General features: G+C 40.2%; 1 protein-coding gene across 1 annotated transcript in view; it reads right to left on the bottom strand.

Moving 5' to 3' along the window:
- The window catches only part of LOC136867464 (gamma-tubulin complex component 2), a 165,707-nt gene extending 148,611 nt beyond the window's left edge, over positions 1-17,096 (bottom strand). The window contains exons 1-3 of the mRNA XM_067144671.2: positions 16,944-17,096; positions 16,645-16,812; positions 16,287-16,476 (exon numbers count right to left, since the gene is read on the bottom strand). Coding sequence (XP_067000772.2) covers positions 16,287-16,476; positions 16,645-16,812; positions 16,944-16,996 — 411 coding nt within the window. The 5' untranslated portion in view covers positions 16,997-17,096. The remainder of the gene's footprint in view (positions 1-16,286; positions 16,477-16,644; positions 16,813-16,943) is intronic.
- Positions 17,097-17,629: the final 533 nt, after the last annotated feature.

The raw sequence follows: 17,629 nt of genomic DNA, 5'->3' as shown, positions 1-17,629 counted from the left end.
ACCACAAATTTAAAGGCATGATGAGGAAAATGGCAATATGTTACTTCCCTGGTGGCATGCAGTCAGAGCCGTTGCCATGGTAACCTGTAGGTTCGTTGTCGGTCTGTCGGTCACTCAATGCAGAGTATGATACCCGCAGAAAATAGTAAATTTCTCCGTCATTTGAAGAGTAAGGTAAATTATGAACATAACGAAAGTTGTTTATAATGAAGATGTGTTTCACATACGGTCCACGGAGTTTACAGAAAATCAAGAGTATAAGAGAAAATGGAGGAAAACCGATCTGGTTTTCCTATAAACTCCCCGTCGATTCAAAGATTTCAATATGATACGCATATCGAAACCTTCCTCAGGATGAGTATAATCTAAATATGACGTTTGGTTGAGATCTATCCAGCCGTTTCGCCGTGAAAGTGGAACAAACAGACAAACAAATAGACACGAAAAATAAAAACCACCGATTAGGTCTTGAGTTGACCTAAAACGGATTAATATCTGAAAAATTGGCAAAACAAACGAAATTACAGACAGCGCACCCCCAACAACTTTATTTATATAGATTAGCAGTGAAGAGGGGATTTCTCCTCTGGCTTGGAGAAAAAATTTACATCCAAGTCAGATTTTTCCGCCCCCTGTGTAGTGAACTGAGATTTTCTGACTCATCGGGTACTCCTAGGAAACAGATTATTAAAAGGGCATAGTTTTTGCCCTGGGAGTCTCCACTATTCGACACCCCCACCCGGCCGAAATAAGACGAAGTGTGTTCACGGAACACAGCTGTCTGTGGCTTGGTCATTCCAGCTCCGGAACTTTGGAGTGTTAGATCGGCGCGTAGTACTGTTTGTTAAAAGTGAGTGGTTTTTCATTTGATCAAGTATTTCATATGAAAGCATTGCTTTTAATCGCGATATTTCTACTGATGTCATTGTAATGACCTATGTTCATTTCAGTTGGGAAATTACTAAAACGGTCTTTCTGAGGATGTAAAAAGGCTGGTGGAGAGTGAGTGTTTGCCATTATAATGAAAACTCCCCAATCTGATTGTGACTGATGGTAGGCAAGGGAGCCTACCATTACAATGAAAATTCTCTAACCCAGTCTTCATATGAGAAAAGACATATGGTGACTTCCCCGTCGCATTTCTAGGGTAACGTTAAGTGCTATGCAATGTAATACAATCTTGCTCACAACGTGTACACTACCTAACCTAGAATTCTGTAAAATGTAGAATTACGTAGCGAAGCATGGGTACATCAGCTAGTATATAATAATAATAATAATAATAATAATAATAATAATAATAATCTCTGCAAATAACCCCAGCTTCTATGGGTGGGGTTAACTTACAATAAGTCTTAGAGGAACCTGACCTCTTCAGAGCGCATCCCCAGGTGGCAGATAGGGGGTTCCTAGAACTTCTGCTGGGATGGTCTTAGGACCCGCGGACCAACAGGTAGCCCAATTCTTGGGGGCTTTAAAATTAACATTACAACATCCAATGTAAAATTTTTGGGAGAACTCTCAAAACCATCTGAAATAAGATCAGCTGTATGACAGGGAGATGGTTTGTCACCTCTACTCTTCAATTGTGCATTAGAGAAGGTAGTTTGAGAATGGAGGAAAGCTATCAATACTAAAGGTGTTCACCTAGGAAGAAATCCAAATGAAATCATTATATATTTTTTAACTTTCACAGATGACATGGCGTTAATTACAGACTCATTAGATAATGCTCAAGAACAAATACGAGAATTACAGAAACAAGCGGCCAAAATAGGATTGCAAATCATCATCATCATTTCCCTTTATCCAGCTGTAGCCAGGTAGGGGCAAATATGGTTCCTTCCACTTTCTTCGGTCTTTCCACCACTCCTCCAACATGTGTCCCAGTCCAGGTTTCTTTCTATAATGCTGCGTTGGATGGTATCCTTCCATCTCAATCATGGTCGTCCACGGCCTCTCCTTCCTTGGATTTGCATTTCCATCACCTTTTTTGGCATTCTTTCATCGCTCATTCGCTTTATGTGCCCAAACCATCTTAGTCGGCTCTTCTCTATTCTATCATTCATTTTTTCCACTCCTATTTCTTCCCGGATTTTCTCATTCCTTATTTTGTCTCTTTTACTCTTCTGTATCATACTCCTCAAGAACTTCATTTCAGCTGCCTGTATTCGACTCTCATACTTCTTTGTCATTGTCCAAGTTTCTGCTCCGTAAGTTGTTATGGGTACGTAATACATCTTGTACATAGTATCCTTTGCTTCCGTTGGCACATCTTTGTCCCATAACATGTTTCTTACACTATGATAGAAACAACTTCCAGTTTGAATCCTTTTACTAATCTCAGCATCCAGTCGAGCATTCTCCATTAATTCACTCGCCAGGTATTTTAACGTTTCCACTACTTCCAGGGGCTTGTCTGCAAGTCTAATCTGACCTTTCCCTTCTTTCTCCCCTCTAGTCATAACAAGAGTTTTACTCTTTTCTACACTTATTTTCAATCCACATTCTTCGATCTTCCCATTCACCACATTCAACTGTTCTTGAACCTTCCTGTCATCTTCTCCCCAAATCACAATATCATCTGCAAATAACAACATGTTCATTTCTCTTCCTCCATATGCTGTTTTTGCTGTTCTCATGATGTCATCCATTACTATTGTAAACAGGATTGGTGACAGAATACTTCCCTGTATCAGCCCACTAGTTATTTTGAACCAACTTGTCCTGCCAACTTGTGTTTGCACGCAACTACAACATTCCTTATACAATGCCATGATCATTTTTCTATTAATCCCTGTCCAATTCCTTTTTGCACCAGACTGCCCCAAACTTTCGTCCTGGGGACACTGTCATATGCCTTTTCAATGTCAATGAATGTCATCACCATATCATTCCCGTACTCCCAATGCTTTTCCATTATGTCTCATAATGAAAATGGGCTCTACTGTTGACCTTCCACTTCTGAAACCAAACTGATTTTCCTGTATCTGATTCTAAACCCTCAACCTTATTCTACTTTCCAGTATCCTTTCCATTATCTTAGCAACATGGGATATTAGAGTAATTCCCCTGTAGTTCATCAAAACTTTCTTATCACCTTTCTTGAAAATTGGGATGATTATTCCTTTTTTCCAATCCTCAGGGACCTCCTTCTTCTCCCAGACATTCCTGAGAACCCGATATGTCCACTGCAGCTCCAGCTGCCTTTATCATCTCCACTGAAATTTCATCCATTCCAGCAGTTTTTCCATTCTTCATCTTCCTTACTGCCATTTCAATTTCATTCATTGTAATTTCTTTATCCATTTCTTCATCAGCTATTTGCCTTTCCTGGTTGTCCATCGAATGACTGTCATCCGTTCTTATGTTCAGCAGCTTCTGAAAATATTCTCTCCATCTATTTCTTATTTCTTCTGGCTTTGTTAAAATTATGCCACCTTCATCCTTCACAAATCTGGTGTTTACTTGATCTCTCTTTTTGTTTCTTAAGATACCATACAGTAATTTCTTGCTGCCCTGCATTATCATCTCTCAATTTCTGTGTGAATAAGGCTCAGCTTTTCCTTTTTTCTTCCTCCACTACTTTCTTGGCCAAATTCTTTGCCTCCACATATTTTCTTCTACTTTCTTCCATCTTAGATGTTTTCCATGCCATTTTCTTTTCCTTCACTTTAATCTTTACCCTATCATTCCACCAGTGTGTTTCTTTGTCTTTCACATTTCCTGATGTTCTACCACACACCTTTTCTGCACATCTTTGAAGTGCATAAACCGTTAGTCATAATAGTGGCTTTAACACAGATAACCTGACATCTGAATACCAGTGATTCCTGATCAACTCCAAGAACTGTATCCGATTCCAGCCTCAATATATGTAATATTTGAAAATAACACCCTTAACCCCAAAAGTGTACCATATGTATATATGTAAATATTAAGTAATTTTAGAATAGTGGTATCATGTTTATTTAATGGCATTCTTGTTTAGTTTTAATTTTAGTACTGTTTATTCTGTACAGTCGTTATTAAGTAAGTTCTCTAACAGCTGAAGATGACCTATTTACGGGTCAAAACCGGTACTGTTTTTATGTAAATCATTGACACTATGTAAAAATAAAGTACTGATTAGGTGGAGAACTCATCCTTCATACTTGTACTTGAACTATCAATACGGACCATGAAACTAATAGATTATAGGGTACCGGTAGTTCGAAATCATTGCACAGTGACATATGAATAGGCCTCGAAATCGGAACAAGAGCATTACACTGCTTGGCTGCTGTGGTTAAGTGTAAATTACAATAAAAACCGTGGAGTTAAATATTCATGACAGAAAGCCTTGAAATGATAGAAACCTACAATAGATTACAACCACATTCTGATCATATTTTTAAAAGTATTGCAACCCCATGAGTACTGTCTTTCTTTCTTAATCTGTTTACGCTCCAGGGTTGGTTTTTCACACAAACTCGGAGAGGGACCCTACCTCTACCACCTCAAGACAGTTTTCTGGAGCATGAGACTTAGGGTCTTGGGATACAACTGGGGAGGAGGACCAGTACCTCGTCGAGGCGGCCGCACCTGCTATGCTGAACAGGGGGCTTGTGGGGGATGATAAGATTGGAAGGGATAGACAAGGAAGAGGGAAGGAAGCAGCCGTGGCCTTAAGTTAGCCACCATCCCGGCATTTGCCTGGAGGAGAAGCGGGAAACCACTTCCAGGATGGGTGAGGTGGGAGTCGAACCCACCTCTACTCAGTTGACCTCTCGAGGCTGACCCATTCCAGCCCTCGTACCCCATTTCAAATTTTGTGGCAGAACCAGGAATCGAACCTGGGCTTTCGGGAGTGGCAGCTACTCTCGCTAACCACAACACCATAGAGACGGCTCACGAGTACTGTACCACTATAATTGTTTAATGTAATTATGTATTATAATATAGGGGCATATCATGTTTTTCCCATTACCATATCATACTAGGATTACTAGCTGACAGGTATCCTTGGAAGTTGTCCATTATGAAGTGTAGCCTAGTTTTAAATAGCAATGCAACTAACATCTACAATAAAGGCTACATAAATTTCACAAATAAGAGTAAAATACTGTATTTACCATACTTGGTGTACGTTTGACCGAAATAGGTGACTTTTCGTGGTTACGTTTTCTTGGTGGTGGGCACTCCATTGTCTTTGTAAATGTGAATGAAAATTAAATAGGGTTGGAACGGTATTTGCCAGTAATCGCCGTTGGTCATTTGTTTCATACATGTACTTATCTTCGAAAGTACAGAGCATAAGCGACTGTATTTTTTTTTTTTTTGCTTTACGTCGCACCGACACAGATATGCCTTATGGCGATGACAGGATAGGAAAGGCCTAGGAATTGGAAGGAAGCCGCCGTGGCCTTAATTAAGGTATAGCCCTAGCATTTGCCTGGTGTGAAAATGGGAAACCATCTCAGGGCTGCCGACAGTGGGGCTCGAACCCACTATCACCCAATTACTAGATACTGGCAACGACTGTATTGAGTGGGATACCATTTATCTCTTTTCGTCCTCACAATGTACTGTTCCATTAATTCTTTGTTCTTTAAAGAAAATTTGAAATATAATCCGACAAATACTTACCTTGGCTATCCGCCCTTTCGCTGTGTAAACAATAAAATGGGTTTAATTATAAACAGAAATTACAAAAAGGAATCTCGGCTACCATTCAGTAATACTTACTAAAATACGATTTATCCTGGGTTTTATTACTCCGATTGGTACAATCGTACGCTGAGCAAACGGGTGGCATTCTTGAAAGCGAGAATTTATCTTCTCACTTCTTAAAACCTACGAAAACTTAGGAAATTAAATTGGCATGCACTATCTCCCTGTCACCTCAATATATTACGTTCTTGCACCAATTCACTTTGTTTTAACAAACGTTAAAAACGGCTGCCCCTAATCAACTTGCTTCCGCAGGAAGCGCTGATGTCAGGCATACAGCCCCTCTAATGTTATTCCAGCTCGCTGGTATCACGTTATCTAAGAAACTTGGCTCCAGAGTGAATCTACTCCGCAAGATTGCCGGAAGTAGCTGGGGTGCGGACGCCAATACCCTACGCTCTGCTGCACTCGCTCTTGTGTATTCTGCTGGTGAATACTGTACTCCTGTATGGCAAAACAGCATTCACACAACAAAGATTGATGTCCAGCTTAATGAAGCCACGAGAGTTATCACTGGTACTGTCTACTCCCATTCAGTGGTTACCTGTCTTAGCTAATATTGCCCTGCAAGATCTAAGTAGGAAAGCAGCTAAGGTAAACTTGCTCAAGAAGATCTCTTCTCATAAGAACTCTCCCTTGTACGATGCCCTACAAGACCCACCAACAACTCGTCTGAAATCACATAAACCACCGTGGACTGATTTTAAAAATATTAGTTCTTTCGACATGACCTCCGAGTGGCGACAACGTTGGCATGAACATCCACCCAACAACACTCACTTGGTTCAAGATCCAACAAAGAAGGTTGAAGAATTCCAACTGCCGCCTCAAACCTGGTCGAAGCTGAACTGAATTAGAACAGGTCAAGGGAGGTGTGGTTACATGTTGAAGAAATGGGATTTCCATTCATCTGCTGATTGCGACTGTGGAGCAGAGGAGCAGACAATGGAACACATTCTTAAGGAGTGCCCACTTCGCGCATTTAATGCTGATCTGAGGCTTCTACACCAAGTGACTCCGAGTGCTCTGGACTGGTTGTCAAATTTGGACATTTCCATTTGAAATTAGATTTTTTGTGTACTTGTAAAGCCATACAATATACCTATATATATATAACAACAGATACTCTGATATGTTTATAATCAGAAATCTGACAAACTTTCCTAAATAACCAGCACCTCTTAGCTGTTAGTTTAGACACTGAAAAGGCATATGACATGGTGTGAAAAGACTATCTCATTGAAACATTGACGAAACATAATATTTCAGGAAACATGCTCTACTTCATTTACAATTTTCCTTAAAGATTGCCGAATTCAAGTCAGGACAAATAAAATTCTTTCACACGAAGTAACCATTGATAATGGAGTTCCCCAAGGATCAATCATCAGTGTCGTGTCATATTATTTCTCGTTGCAATAAATGGCATTGTCACCAACATTCGCCTACCAGTAAAGGCTTGCCTTTTTTGCCAAGGATTTGACTATATTAAGTGCAGGAAGAAATCAATTAACTGCTCAATAGTTACTTCAAGAACCAATTGAGAATATCCAAAAATGGGCTAAAGTTACAGGATTAATGTTTTCCAAAACTAAAACCAAATGCATACTCTTCTCCAAATGTAAACATACTGTACAAAACCCTGAGCTGTACATGGACAATCACAAAATTGAAACAGTAACAACTATGAAAATCTTAGGAGTTTTATACGATACTACGTTGGACCATATCGCTACAAGACCACTTGGATGCATCCTCGCTCAAACCACTGGCACATCCTTGACTATATCATCACCAGCAATGTGATCAAAAAGATGTTCTTGTTACAAGGACTGCAAGAAACGTTGATGATTGTTGGACAGATCATAAAGCTCCTTCTTTGCTGGTTGAGAATCTCAATCTGTCGCAAACCAAAAAGATGCATCCACAACCTGCCCAAAGGAAATTTGATACTTCTAAACTTCAAACTGAATCCATTGCTACAGATTACAGAAGTGCAATCTCATACTGGCTAGTCATCCAATCAGCAGTGATTGTACAAATCAGGAATGGGCTACGCTTCAGAAGGTCATCACTGAGTCAGCTGAGGAAACAATTGCTTTTGTGAGGAAAAAAAGACAAGACTAGTTTGATGAAAATAATGAAGAAATTAAATGTCTGATCAACGCCAAACTGGAAGCCCATCTATCCTATCTTCAAGATCCAATCACATTTCCTGGAACTTAAAGGAAAATGTAAGGCACAAATTAGGGAATTCAAGAATAACTGGTGGCAAAAAAAGCTGAAGAACTGCAAAGACTATCTGATGCCCACGACCCGCAAAACTTTTATGCTGGCATAAAGGAGATATATGGTCCAATTCAATATAATGGAGAAATTTTAGAGCATTGGAAAGAACATTTCTCTCATCATCATCATCATTATCAATGTCCCTCTCCAGTCGCCTGGGTGTGGTTAACAAGCCTCCTCCACTCCTTTCTGTCCTCCCACTTTTCCTGCTATATTACTTCCACCACATTCAGTCCAGCTTGTCTACTGCCCTTCCAAATCTGATCCATCCACCTTCTTCTCGGTCTTCCAACTGGTCTGTTGCCATTAACTTCTCTTTCTAATTCCCTTCTTGCTACCCATTCCTTTCCCATTCTTTTTACATGTCCGAACCATCTCAGTCTTGCTTTCTGTATGTTCTGTACTTACGGTTCTATATTAAACCCTTTTCTGATTTTAATATTTTGAATTCTATCTCTTCTTGTCTTTTTAATTGATGTTCCTAAAAATTTCATTTCTACTGCTTGGATCTTACTATCTTGTCTCTTATTAGTTACCCGTGTTTCCAGTCTGTATGTTACAATTGGTATGAAATACTGTTTATATAATGTTAATTTCGTACGGGTAGTGTGCCTGCTTCTCGCCCGGAGGCCCCGGGTTCGATTCCCGGCCAGGTCAGGGATTTTTCTCTCGACCTGAGGGCTGGTTCGAGGTCCACTCAGCCTACGTGATTAGAATTGAGGAGCTATCTGACGGTGAGATGGTGGCCCCGGTCTCGAAAGCCCAGAATAACGGCTGAGAGGATGCGTCGTGCTGACCACGACCCCTCGTAATCTGTAGGCCTTCGGGCTGAGCAGCGGTCACTGGGCAAGCCAAGGCCCTTTCAAGGGCGTTAAGTGCCGTGGGGTTTGGTTTTGGTTGTGTTTTTTTTTGGGGGGGGGGGGTACTTTGTCATCCCATAAAAGCTCTCTGACTTGATGATAAAATGTTGTACCTTTACTTAGTCTGTTATTAATTTCAGGGTTGATTTCATTACTTCCATTAATAATGCTACCCAAATATGTAAACTGTTCTACATTCTCTAACCGTTCTCCATCTATGTTCACTTGGCTTTTCTTTTTCCCTTTTCCACAGAGCATGACTACAGTTTTCTTTTTACTAATTACCATTCCAAACTCCCTTCAGATTTTCATTCCAAATGTCCAGTCTCCTTTGTACTTCCTTTCCTCCCTTTCCCAAAATCACCACATCATCTGCAAATACCAAAGGATTCACTTCATCACTACTGATACTCTGTTTTACATGTTTTATGATTTCATCCATCAATACAATAAACAATAATGGTGACAGTGCACTTCCTTGCTTGAGACCTTCCTTTCTATAAAATGTTTCAGAGTCACCATTCCCCACCCCCACTTGTACACTGCTTTTACTCTCATGATACAACATTTTTATCTTGTTAATTAATGATTTTGGTACATTCCTTTTCCGTAGGCATTCCCATACATGTTTTCTCTTAACTGTATCATAAGCTTTTTCCAAATCCAATAATACAAAGACTATCTCCTTGTTCCTTTCCAGGTGTTTTTCCATTATCATTTGCACTGTAAATATCAAGTCTATTGTTGAACTATTCGGTCTACAGCCATATAGTTCTTCCTCTAACTGTGTTTCCATTAAATCCCTCAGTCTTTTGTCTATGACTCTCCATTATTTTTAGCCCATGTGATAATAGGGTTATACCTCTACAATTTTCACATTTCTTCCTATTTCCTTTTTTTGAACAATGGAACAATACTTCCTTGTTGCCAATCTTCAGGTATCCTTTCATCCTTCCACATGGCATTGAGGGCTCCATATAGCCACTGTAGTCCAATGCTTCATGCTGCCTTAATCATATCAGCATTGAATTTGTCTTTTCCACTTGCTTTACCTTTGGTCATGTCCGGCTCCATGGCTAAATGGTTAGCGTGCTGGCCTTTGGTCACAGGAGTCCCGGGTTCGATTCTCGGCAGGGTCGGGAATTTTAACCTTAATTGGTTAAGTTCACTGGCACGGGGGCTGGGTGTATGTGTCGTCTTCATCATCATTTCATCCTCATCACGACGCACAGGTCACCTACGGGTGTCAAATCAAAAGACCTGCATCTGGCGAGCAGAACATGTCCTCGGACACTCCCGGCACTAAAAGCCATACGCCATTTCATTTACCTTTGGTCATTGCTTCCACTGCCCTTTCAAGTTCCAACCATGTTATTGAGTTCTCTTCTTTTTCTCCATCTAGTATTTCTATTTTCTTATTTTCTTCTTCCTCCGAGCAGTCATCCTCATTATAAAGTTTTTCAAACTATTTTGCCATCACCTTCTGAAGACCCATTTCATCATGTACTATGGATCCATCTTCTCTCTCTAATGCATTGATTTTTTCTTGATGTATTATTTTCGATGTTATTACTCTGTATAATAGTTTCTGCGCTTCTAAATTGTGCCTCCAATGTCGCTGAGGACTTTCTTCGCAATGTCCCTCAGCAGCCCCAACAACCATGGATGGCAGTCCCACCCATATACGGAGACTTCACCAAAGCACTTAATCAACTAAAACCAAGAAAGGCTCCTGGTCCTGATAACATCCCACTGGAACTGATACAAAATGGACATATACCCTTGAAGACTAGACTTTTCTCACTCATCCTCTTGATTTGGGAAACTCGAGAAGTACCTGACGATTTGAAGAATGCTACCATCATCACTATCTTCAAGAAAGGCAATCGTAGTGTATGTGGGAACTACCATGGTATATCGCGTTTGTCAATTGCAGTTAAAATTCTCGTAAGAATTCTATCAAACCGGCTCCGAGTTATCTCAGAGAGGATTTTGTCTGAATCTCAATGTGGTTTCCAAACCTCCAGGGGCACAACAGATATGATCTTCTGTGCTAGACAACTTCAGGAAAAATGCAGAGAGTAACAGCAGCCTCTGTATTTAGTTTTCTATGATCTGGAAAAAGCCTTTGATTCAGTACCAAGTTCTGCTATGTGGAAACTATTGAGACATTTTGGATGTCCTGAACATAATGTGGAATTGGTTCAAGCTCTTCATGATATGTCTGGACAGCAGTGGCATATATTGAGGGCTACCAAGGCTATCAGTGAAGCCCAAACATCAACTGAGAATGATAGAAGTCCAAAGCACATTGTAATGTAAGTATCTGACACATTGTTCCATTTGCAAAACTTGAAAGCAGTGAGAAGAAACATCGCACGTATTTCTGAGAGCAAGGCATCGGAGACTGATATTGCAGACCAGACTCTCATCCCTCTCCCCACCTCGTGCGGCTTGCTGACGTATGTCCGATAGGTACTGGGACTGGGGTGATAGCTGTGCTAGGTTTCGGTCCATCAGATAACCACTGCTAACTACCAACCATGCGTTACTCATTGTGTATACTTCCTCACCTCATACTTCTGACTTAATCACATAGATAACAGAGCGCTGGTATTTCACTCTCGTTTATTTCCTCATTCTTGTAGGAAGACATTGCAGGGCTGCTATTATATGAGTAATATAGTTTCCTTTTTATAGGTAGATCCCCTAAAATGAAATACATTCTTTCAGGTTTATTGTTCTCTTTCATTGGTTGAAATCGAACCCGCGATGATGGGTCGGCCAACACTACTGATCTCCCGAGGAAGCTAACTAACAAGTGAACAGCTGAAAAAGTCTACGCATTTAACATAATAATAGTAATCATAATAATAATAATAATAATAATAATAATAATAATAATAATAATGGCATCTATATAGGCTTGGTGGTGACCTAATGACGATAAAATGAATGTGGAAGACATCAAACACCCAGTATCCAAGCTAGGGTAATTAACAGTATGAAAGGGTTGATTCTGAAAATTGAACCAGAGCTATCGGACCAAAGGCAAGCATTCTATCCATTTAGCCACAAAGCCGGACTTCAATTTGCTAAACCTTAGGCTACCATCTTGACTGATCAGGTGCTGAGTATTGGCAGTGGCAGAGGCCAGGGCAGTAGCTTGTGAAGCAGCCTTGACAACACAGCAAGCTTCTCCGTTGGCTATTAGCTGCAGCTCAAAATGCTGAATTCACTAAACCAACTATCGAAAAGGAATAATCTAAGTCTAGTGGTAGCCTAAGTCTTTATCCCAGCATACGCCACTGCTGGACAGGTTCTCCATGGTAACTCAGTATCAGATTCATTCCCAATCATTCATGGATTGAAACAAGGCTATGTGCTTGCTCCTACGCTCTTTGCACTGTATATGGCTGCCATGCTGCATGAATCATCTGCAAACAACTTAGGCATGGAGATTAAATTTCCACTTAAGTGCGGCCAGTATCCAGTAATCGGGAGATAGTGGGTTCGTGCCCCACTGTCGGCAGCCCTGAAGATGATTTTCCATGGTTTCCCATTTTCACACCAGGCAAATGCCGGGGCTGTACCTAAATTAAGGCCATGGCCGCTTCCTTCCACTTCCTAGGCCTTTCCTATCCCATCGTCATCATAAGACATATCTGTGTCGGTGCAACGTAAGGCAAATAGCTAAAAAAAAAAAAAAAAAAGCCTAACAAAAAATTAAATTTCATTTTGATGGAGGCCTTTTCAATCTGGCAAAACTTTCCTCACAAAGACGTACTCTGGTTACCCAGGTGACAGAACTGCAGTATGCCGATGACACCGCATCTCCTGCTCTAACTCCTGCAGAACAACAGTCAGTCAACTCCCATAAAACTGCATGTGATCGCTTTGGTCTTGCCATTAATGCGAAAGAAACAAAGGTACTTGCACAACCTGCCCCAGGATTAACTCTTCCTGAGTTCAGTATCTCCATCCTAGACACAACACTGGAAGAGGTTGATCACTTTTCATATCTTAGAAGCAACTTGTCTAAATACTGTACCTGCAAACAAGACGTTGATAAAAGAATTGGGACTGCTCATGCAGCATTCGGACAGTTAATGCACAGCGTTTTCATGAATAATGACTTAAAACTGCATACCAAACTCATGGTGTACAAAGCTGTTGTCATTTCCATGCTGCTGTATGGCTGTCAAACTTGGGACACACTATCACCGTGATATCAAAAAACTTGAGCGTATCCACCAACAGAAAATGAGATGCATCTTGAAGACTATGTGACCAACACGGCAGTTCTCGACAAAGCACGGCTAAATAGCATTGAGGCAACAATCATCGGTCATCAACTGAGATGGTTAGGCCATGTTCACCGCATGGGTGATACCCCACGCTTCCCTGCCAAATTCTTTATGGCGAACTTTGCTCCATGCCAGCCCCATGGTGTAGGGGTAGCATGCCTGCCTCTTTCCTGGAGACCCCGGGTTCAATTCCCGGCCAGATCAGGGATTTTTACCTAGACCTGAGGGCTGGTTCGAGGTCCACTCAGCCTACGTGATTACAAGTGAGGAGCTATCTGACGGTGAGATAGCGGCCCCGGTCTCGAAAACCAAGAATAACGGCCAAGAGGATTCGTCGTGCTGACCACACAACACCTCGTAATCTGCAGGCCTTCGGGCTGAGCAGCGGTCGCTCGGTAGGCCAAGGCCTTCCAAGGGCAAACACATCCATAAACTGAGTTGAACTGGTCAATGTATGCAGGAAGAAGTTATATATACTCGGATCGAGTTACAGCCGATGACGTTAAAGATGACTGCTTACGAAGGCTGAACATAATGAAGATCCTGGCAGCAAAGAACTGGGGGGCCGACAACCAAGTGCTAATGAACGCATACAAAGCGTTTATTGGGGCTAAATTAGACTATGGCAGCATTGTATACAATTCCAGAAGAATGTCTTCACCCAAAATTCTTGATTCCATCCAGTCCACAGCTCTTCGAACTGCTCTAGGAGCCTTCCACACCAGTCCAGTAGCCAATATTCAAATAGAAGCAAATGAACCACCACTCGCAATTTGACGTAGACAACTAAGTTTGACTTACGCGCTCAAGGTAGTATGCTTTTCCTAACAAACACATACACATTAAATCAGGATCACAACCACAGACCTTCAATGTCAGAATTGCTAAGTTCCTTGAAGAATTAAATCTAAATGTCCCTCCAATACTCCTCTCAGACCATTCTCTTAATGTCACACCATGGAATATTACCCTTTCAACAATTAACTTCGAAATAAACTGCAGTGTCAAAGACGAAATTGATAGATCAATCAATTATTTCTTGAAATTTCTAATAAATACCCAAGACACACTACAATCTATACTGATGGATCAAAATGTGAAGAAAGAAATGGATGTGGGATTATATATCCTGAACGTACCATGCTATACCGATTGCCTGACAACTCTACAGTCTTCTCTAACAAGCTGTATGCAATAAAGCAGGCAAAGTTACACATTTTGAAAACCAGCACCTGCAATAACTCCTTTGTGATTTTTTCTGATTCAAAAAGTGCATTAAACGCAATAGAAAGTCCATCATCGAAACTCATCTTTGTACAAGAAATACAACTGTTTTCAACAACATTATGAAGGAAGGCAAACAAGTCATCCTTGTGTGCATACCCTCAAACAGAGGTATTCAATGTTCAAGGCAATGAATTTGCCCATCAGGCAGCTAAAGACGCTACATACCTTCCGCTAGGCAAGCTAACAATAGCCAACCTTCACTATGACATTATTGCCTATGCTAAAATTAAATTATACCAACAGTGAAAGAATGGCTTCAAACTCCAAACAGTAAACTCCATGAAGAAACAACAGAATCTACAGTAAAACACTATCTTAACAACTTTCAAGGGCAAGATCAAGTCCTAATATCTACAATACGGATCGGCCACTCCAAGATAAGTCACAACTACCTCCTTGAGAAGAAACAGCCTCCCATCGGTACAACATGCAAAAGTGTGCTGACTGTGAAACACATCATTACAAACTGTTCACTGTACGACCAATGGCGCCAGTACCACGGTACACCTAAGGAGATTAAGGAGGCACTCTCACCTCCTTCACTGTGCAAACAAATTATCAAGTTTTTCAAAGACACTGGTCTGTATTAAAAAATTTAACCATTCAGTTTAAAAAACTGAAATCTTGTATATTCCTCTCATTCCTCACTCTACTGTGATTTAATGTAAATCTACCATTAGAAGTCACGATAAGACCTTAGGGTTAAAGTGACTCTAAACAAACTTACAAATAAAAAAAGAATAAAAACTAAAATCCATTCTCATGAAATAAAGTGCTGTATTGAGAGGCCAGGGCAGCATTTACAAACCTCCATCAAGAGCTCTGTAGCAGAGAACTACCATTGCAGCTTTGTGCTGGGATCGCACGGTGCTAAGTGTTCTACAAGGTGGTGTATGGAGTAGAGTCCTGAACTATATAACAAAAGCCACCATGAGAAGATTGTTGTGTTTTCATTTTATCTTCCTACAACTCAGTTTCAACTAGATTTGTATTCCCTAATGAACGACATTCATAACAAGTAGTTCTGATTGACAAATATTCTTTATAAACTAATGTGGTGAATATTTCTTTTTATGTGTGTATTAGGGTAGGCCTACCTTATAACACCAAATTTGTCAACATAAATACATCCACAGTCCGACATTTCAATTAATTGTATGTTTAAGCAATTTTAGATTAAGAAACCTTTCTCACAGACAGCTGAGATTTTCTTCTGATGACACAGAGCACAACTCTCTGCAAAACGTAAAGAATTTCACCTTATTTTCTCGACACAGCCTAAGCCCAAAAGTCTATACAGTATCATGTTTATAAGTACGGACCGTGAAAGCATCAATGGCAACAATTTTAGATTATATTATCATCACCAATATTATTATCGCTCATAGAATCTGTGTGGTGGAAAAGACACGTGCGGTTTCTCGCAGGTGGAATAACAGGGCAAGTTACCCAAGTTAAGGAGGTAGCACAAGAAAAATTAGTATTTTCATCCATTAAAATGTGTATGAAACAATGTAGGGCCTACCCAAATGGTAAACTAACATACAGCACAATACAAACTAAGTGTTTTTCTCGTATCTGTACCGTAAATTGTGCAAAGAATTGGGTAACCGCAATTTACAGTATAGGCTTACATGCTGAGCAAGGTATAAAAAATTAGGTGTCAGGTTTTAGATTTTGTTTACATAGTCTATGGAGTAATTCATCACCATTGGCCCATCACAAGTTCTGGTTAATTCATCACCACTGGTCTCCTTACGGCATAAGGGTCTGGATGGCTTCAAAAGAAGCTTTAACACAAATTTGAGAAGTGTAATTTGTATATTCTTACATGAGGCACATCATCCTTTGTCAATTCAGCAATTTTTTTGTCCATGCGGGTACTGGACTGTGATGTTCCACTATTTGCCATAACCTTCTCCAGTGCGCTCTTTCGGGAATTTTTTTCCAAGCCATGTTTGAGTTTCTTGTCCTCGGATATAAGATATAGAAAATCAACAAATGAAGCAAGACAGTCCATACTAAAAGAAACAAAACATGATTAGTTTGGACACATTTGTTCTTATAGGCCTATTACAACAAAACAACTTAACATTAAAAATTACAATCAAAAATCATAAAGACAGCTTATATTCGTATTACTCATTACCAAACTTCAATACAACACTTTCACATACATTTCTACTTACTTCTTGGACTTAAGTTCTTCATACTTAGCAAGAAACCCTTGTGGATCAGGGCTACTTTGTGAGAGTTTCTTGACATGTGTCTGGGTGGCTGAATGTAAGAGAGATGAGCCAACTCTAGGCTGAGTCTGTTGAATGAATTCTAGGTATGTCTCAGGAGGTTCATCCGATCTACACAAACGAAGAGAATGCTTTAACATGGATTGTTATAGGCCCTACCCCCAGAATGCCTGGTTGCAGTCCACATCAGAATACACAGAGTTATGTTTTGTTTAGTTGAGATAGTGAAAAATTATGCTTACCCTGTAGCTTCAACGAGATCTCTCATCAGACGATGCAACTTGAATTCGCTCATCTTTTAATTTCTTTCACGTTACACGCAAACTCCGCAGATAATACAAAATTATCTGTGACAGCCATTCACATTAACGCGGCGAATGTCACCGTCTTTCATTATAAACATACGGCAGACATCTTGAACATGCTAGCCAATGTGATAGCAAAAAGTAAATGCAAATGACTTTTAAAGAATTGTTATTTTCGTATTCTTTAATCCTAGAATGAATCTAAGTCCATATATTATTACAAATTTCAATATCTATTATTTTTATATGCATTATTTTACCCCCATTACAGCTCAAAAAGTGTTTGGTGAGGAGATATTTGGTGCCGTTTTGATGAATAATTGCATTTTTTGAAGACGAGTTCCGACGTTGCGCTATACAAGAACCATATATGAGAGAAATAGATCAAACTTGTATTCCCTGTGCTATATTCCCTAAACCCACTTTCAAAACGAGAAATTTACCAAAATAAACTCCTACATAAGATGGCCTTCAGCTGAGATCTAATAAAAACCAAACCCCATGGCACTACAGCCCTTGAAGTGCCTTGGCCTACCAAGCGACCGATGGTCAGCCCGAAGGCCTGCAGATTACGAGGTATCGTGTGGTCAGTACGATGAATACTCTCGGCCGTTATTCTTGGC

This window comes from Anabrus simplex, chromosome 3 (assembly GCF_040414725.1).
Source record: "Anabrus simplex isolate iqAnaSimp1 chromosome 3, ASM4041472v1, whole genome shotgun sequence".
NCBI classification, from domain to species: domain Eukaryota; kingdom Metazoa; phylum Arthropoda; class Insecta; order Orthoptera; family Tettigoniidae; genus Anabrus; species Anabrus simplex.
The sequence above is the reverse complement of the archived record's forward strand: the minus strand, read 5'-3'. Positions and strand labels throughout refer to the sequence as shown.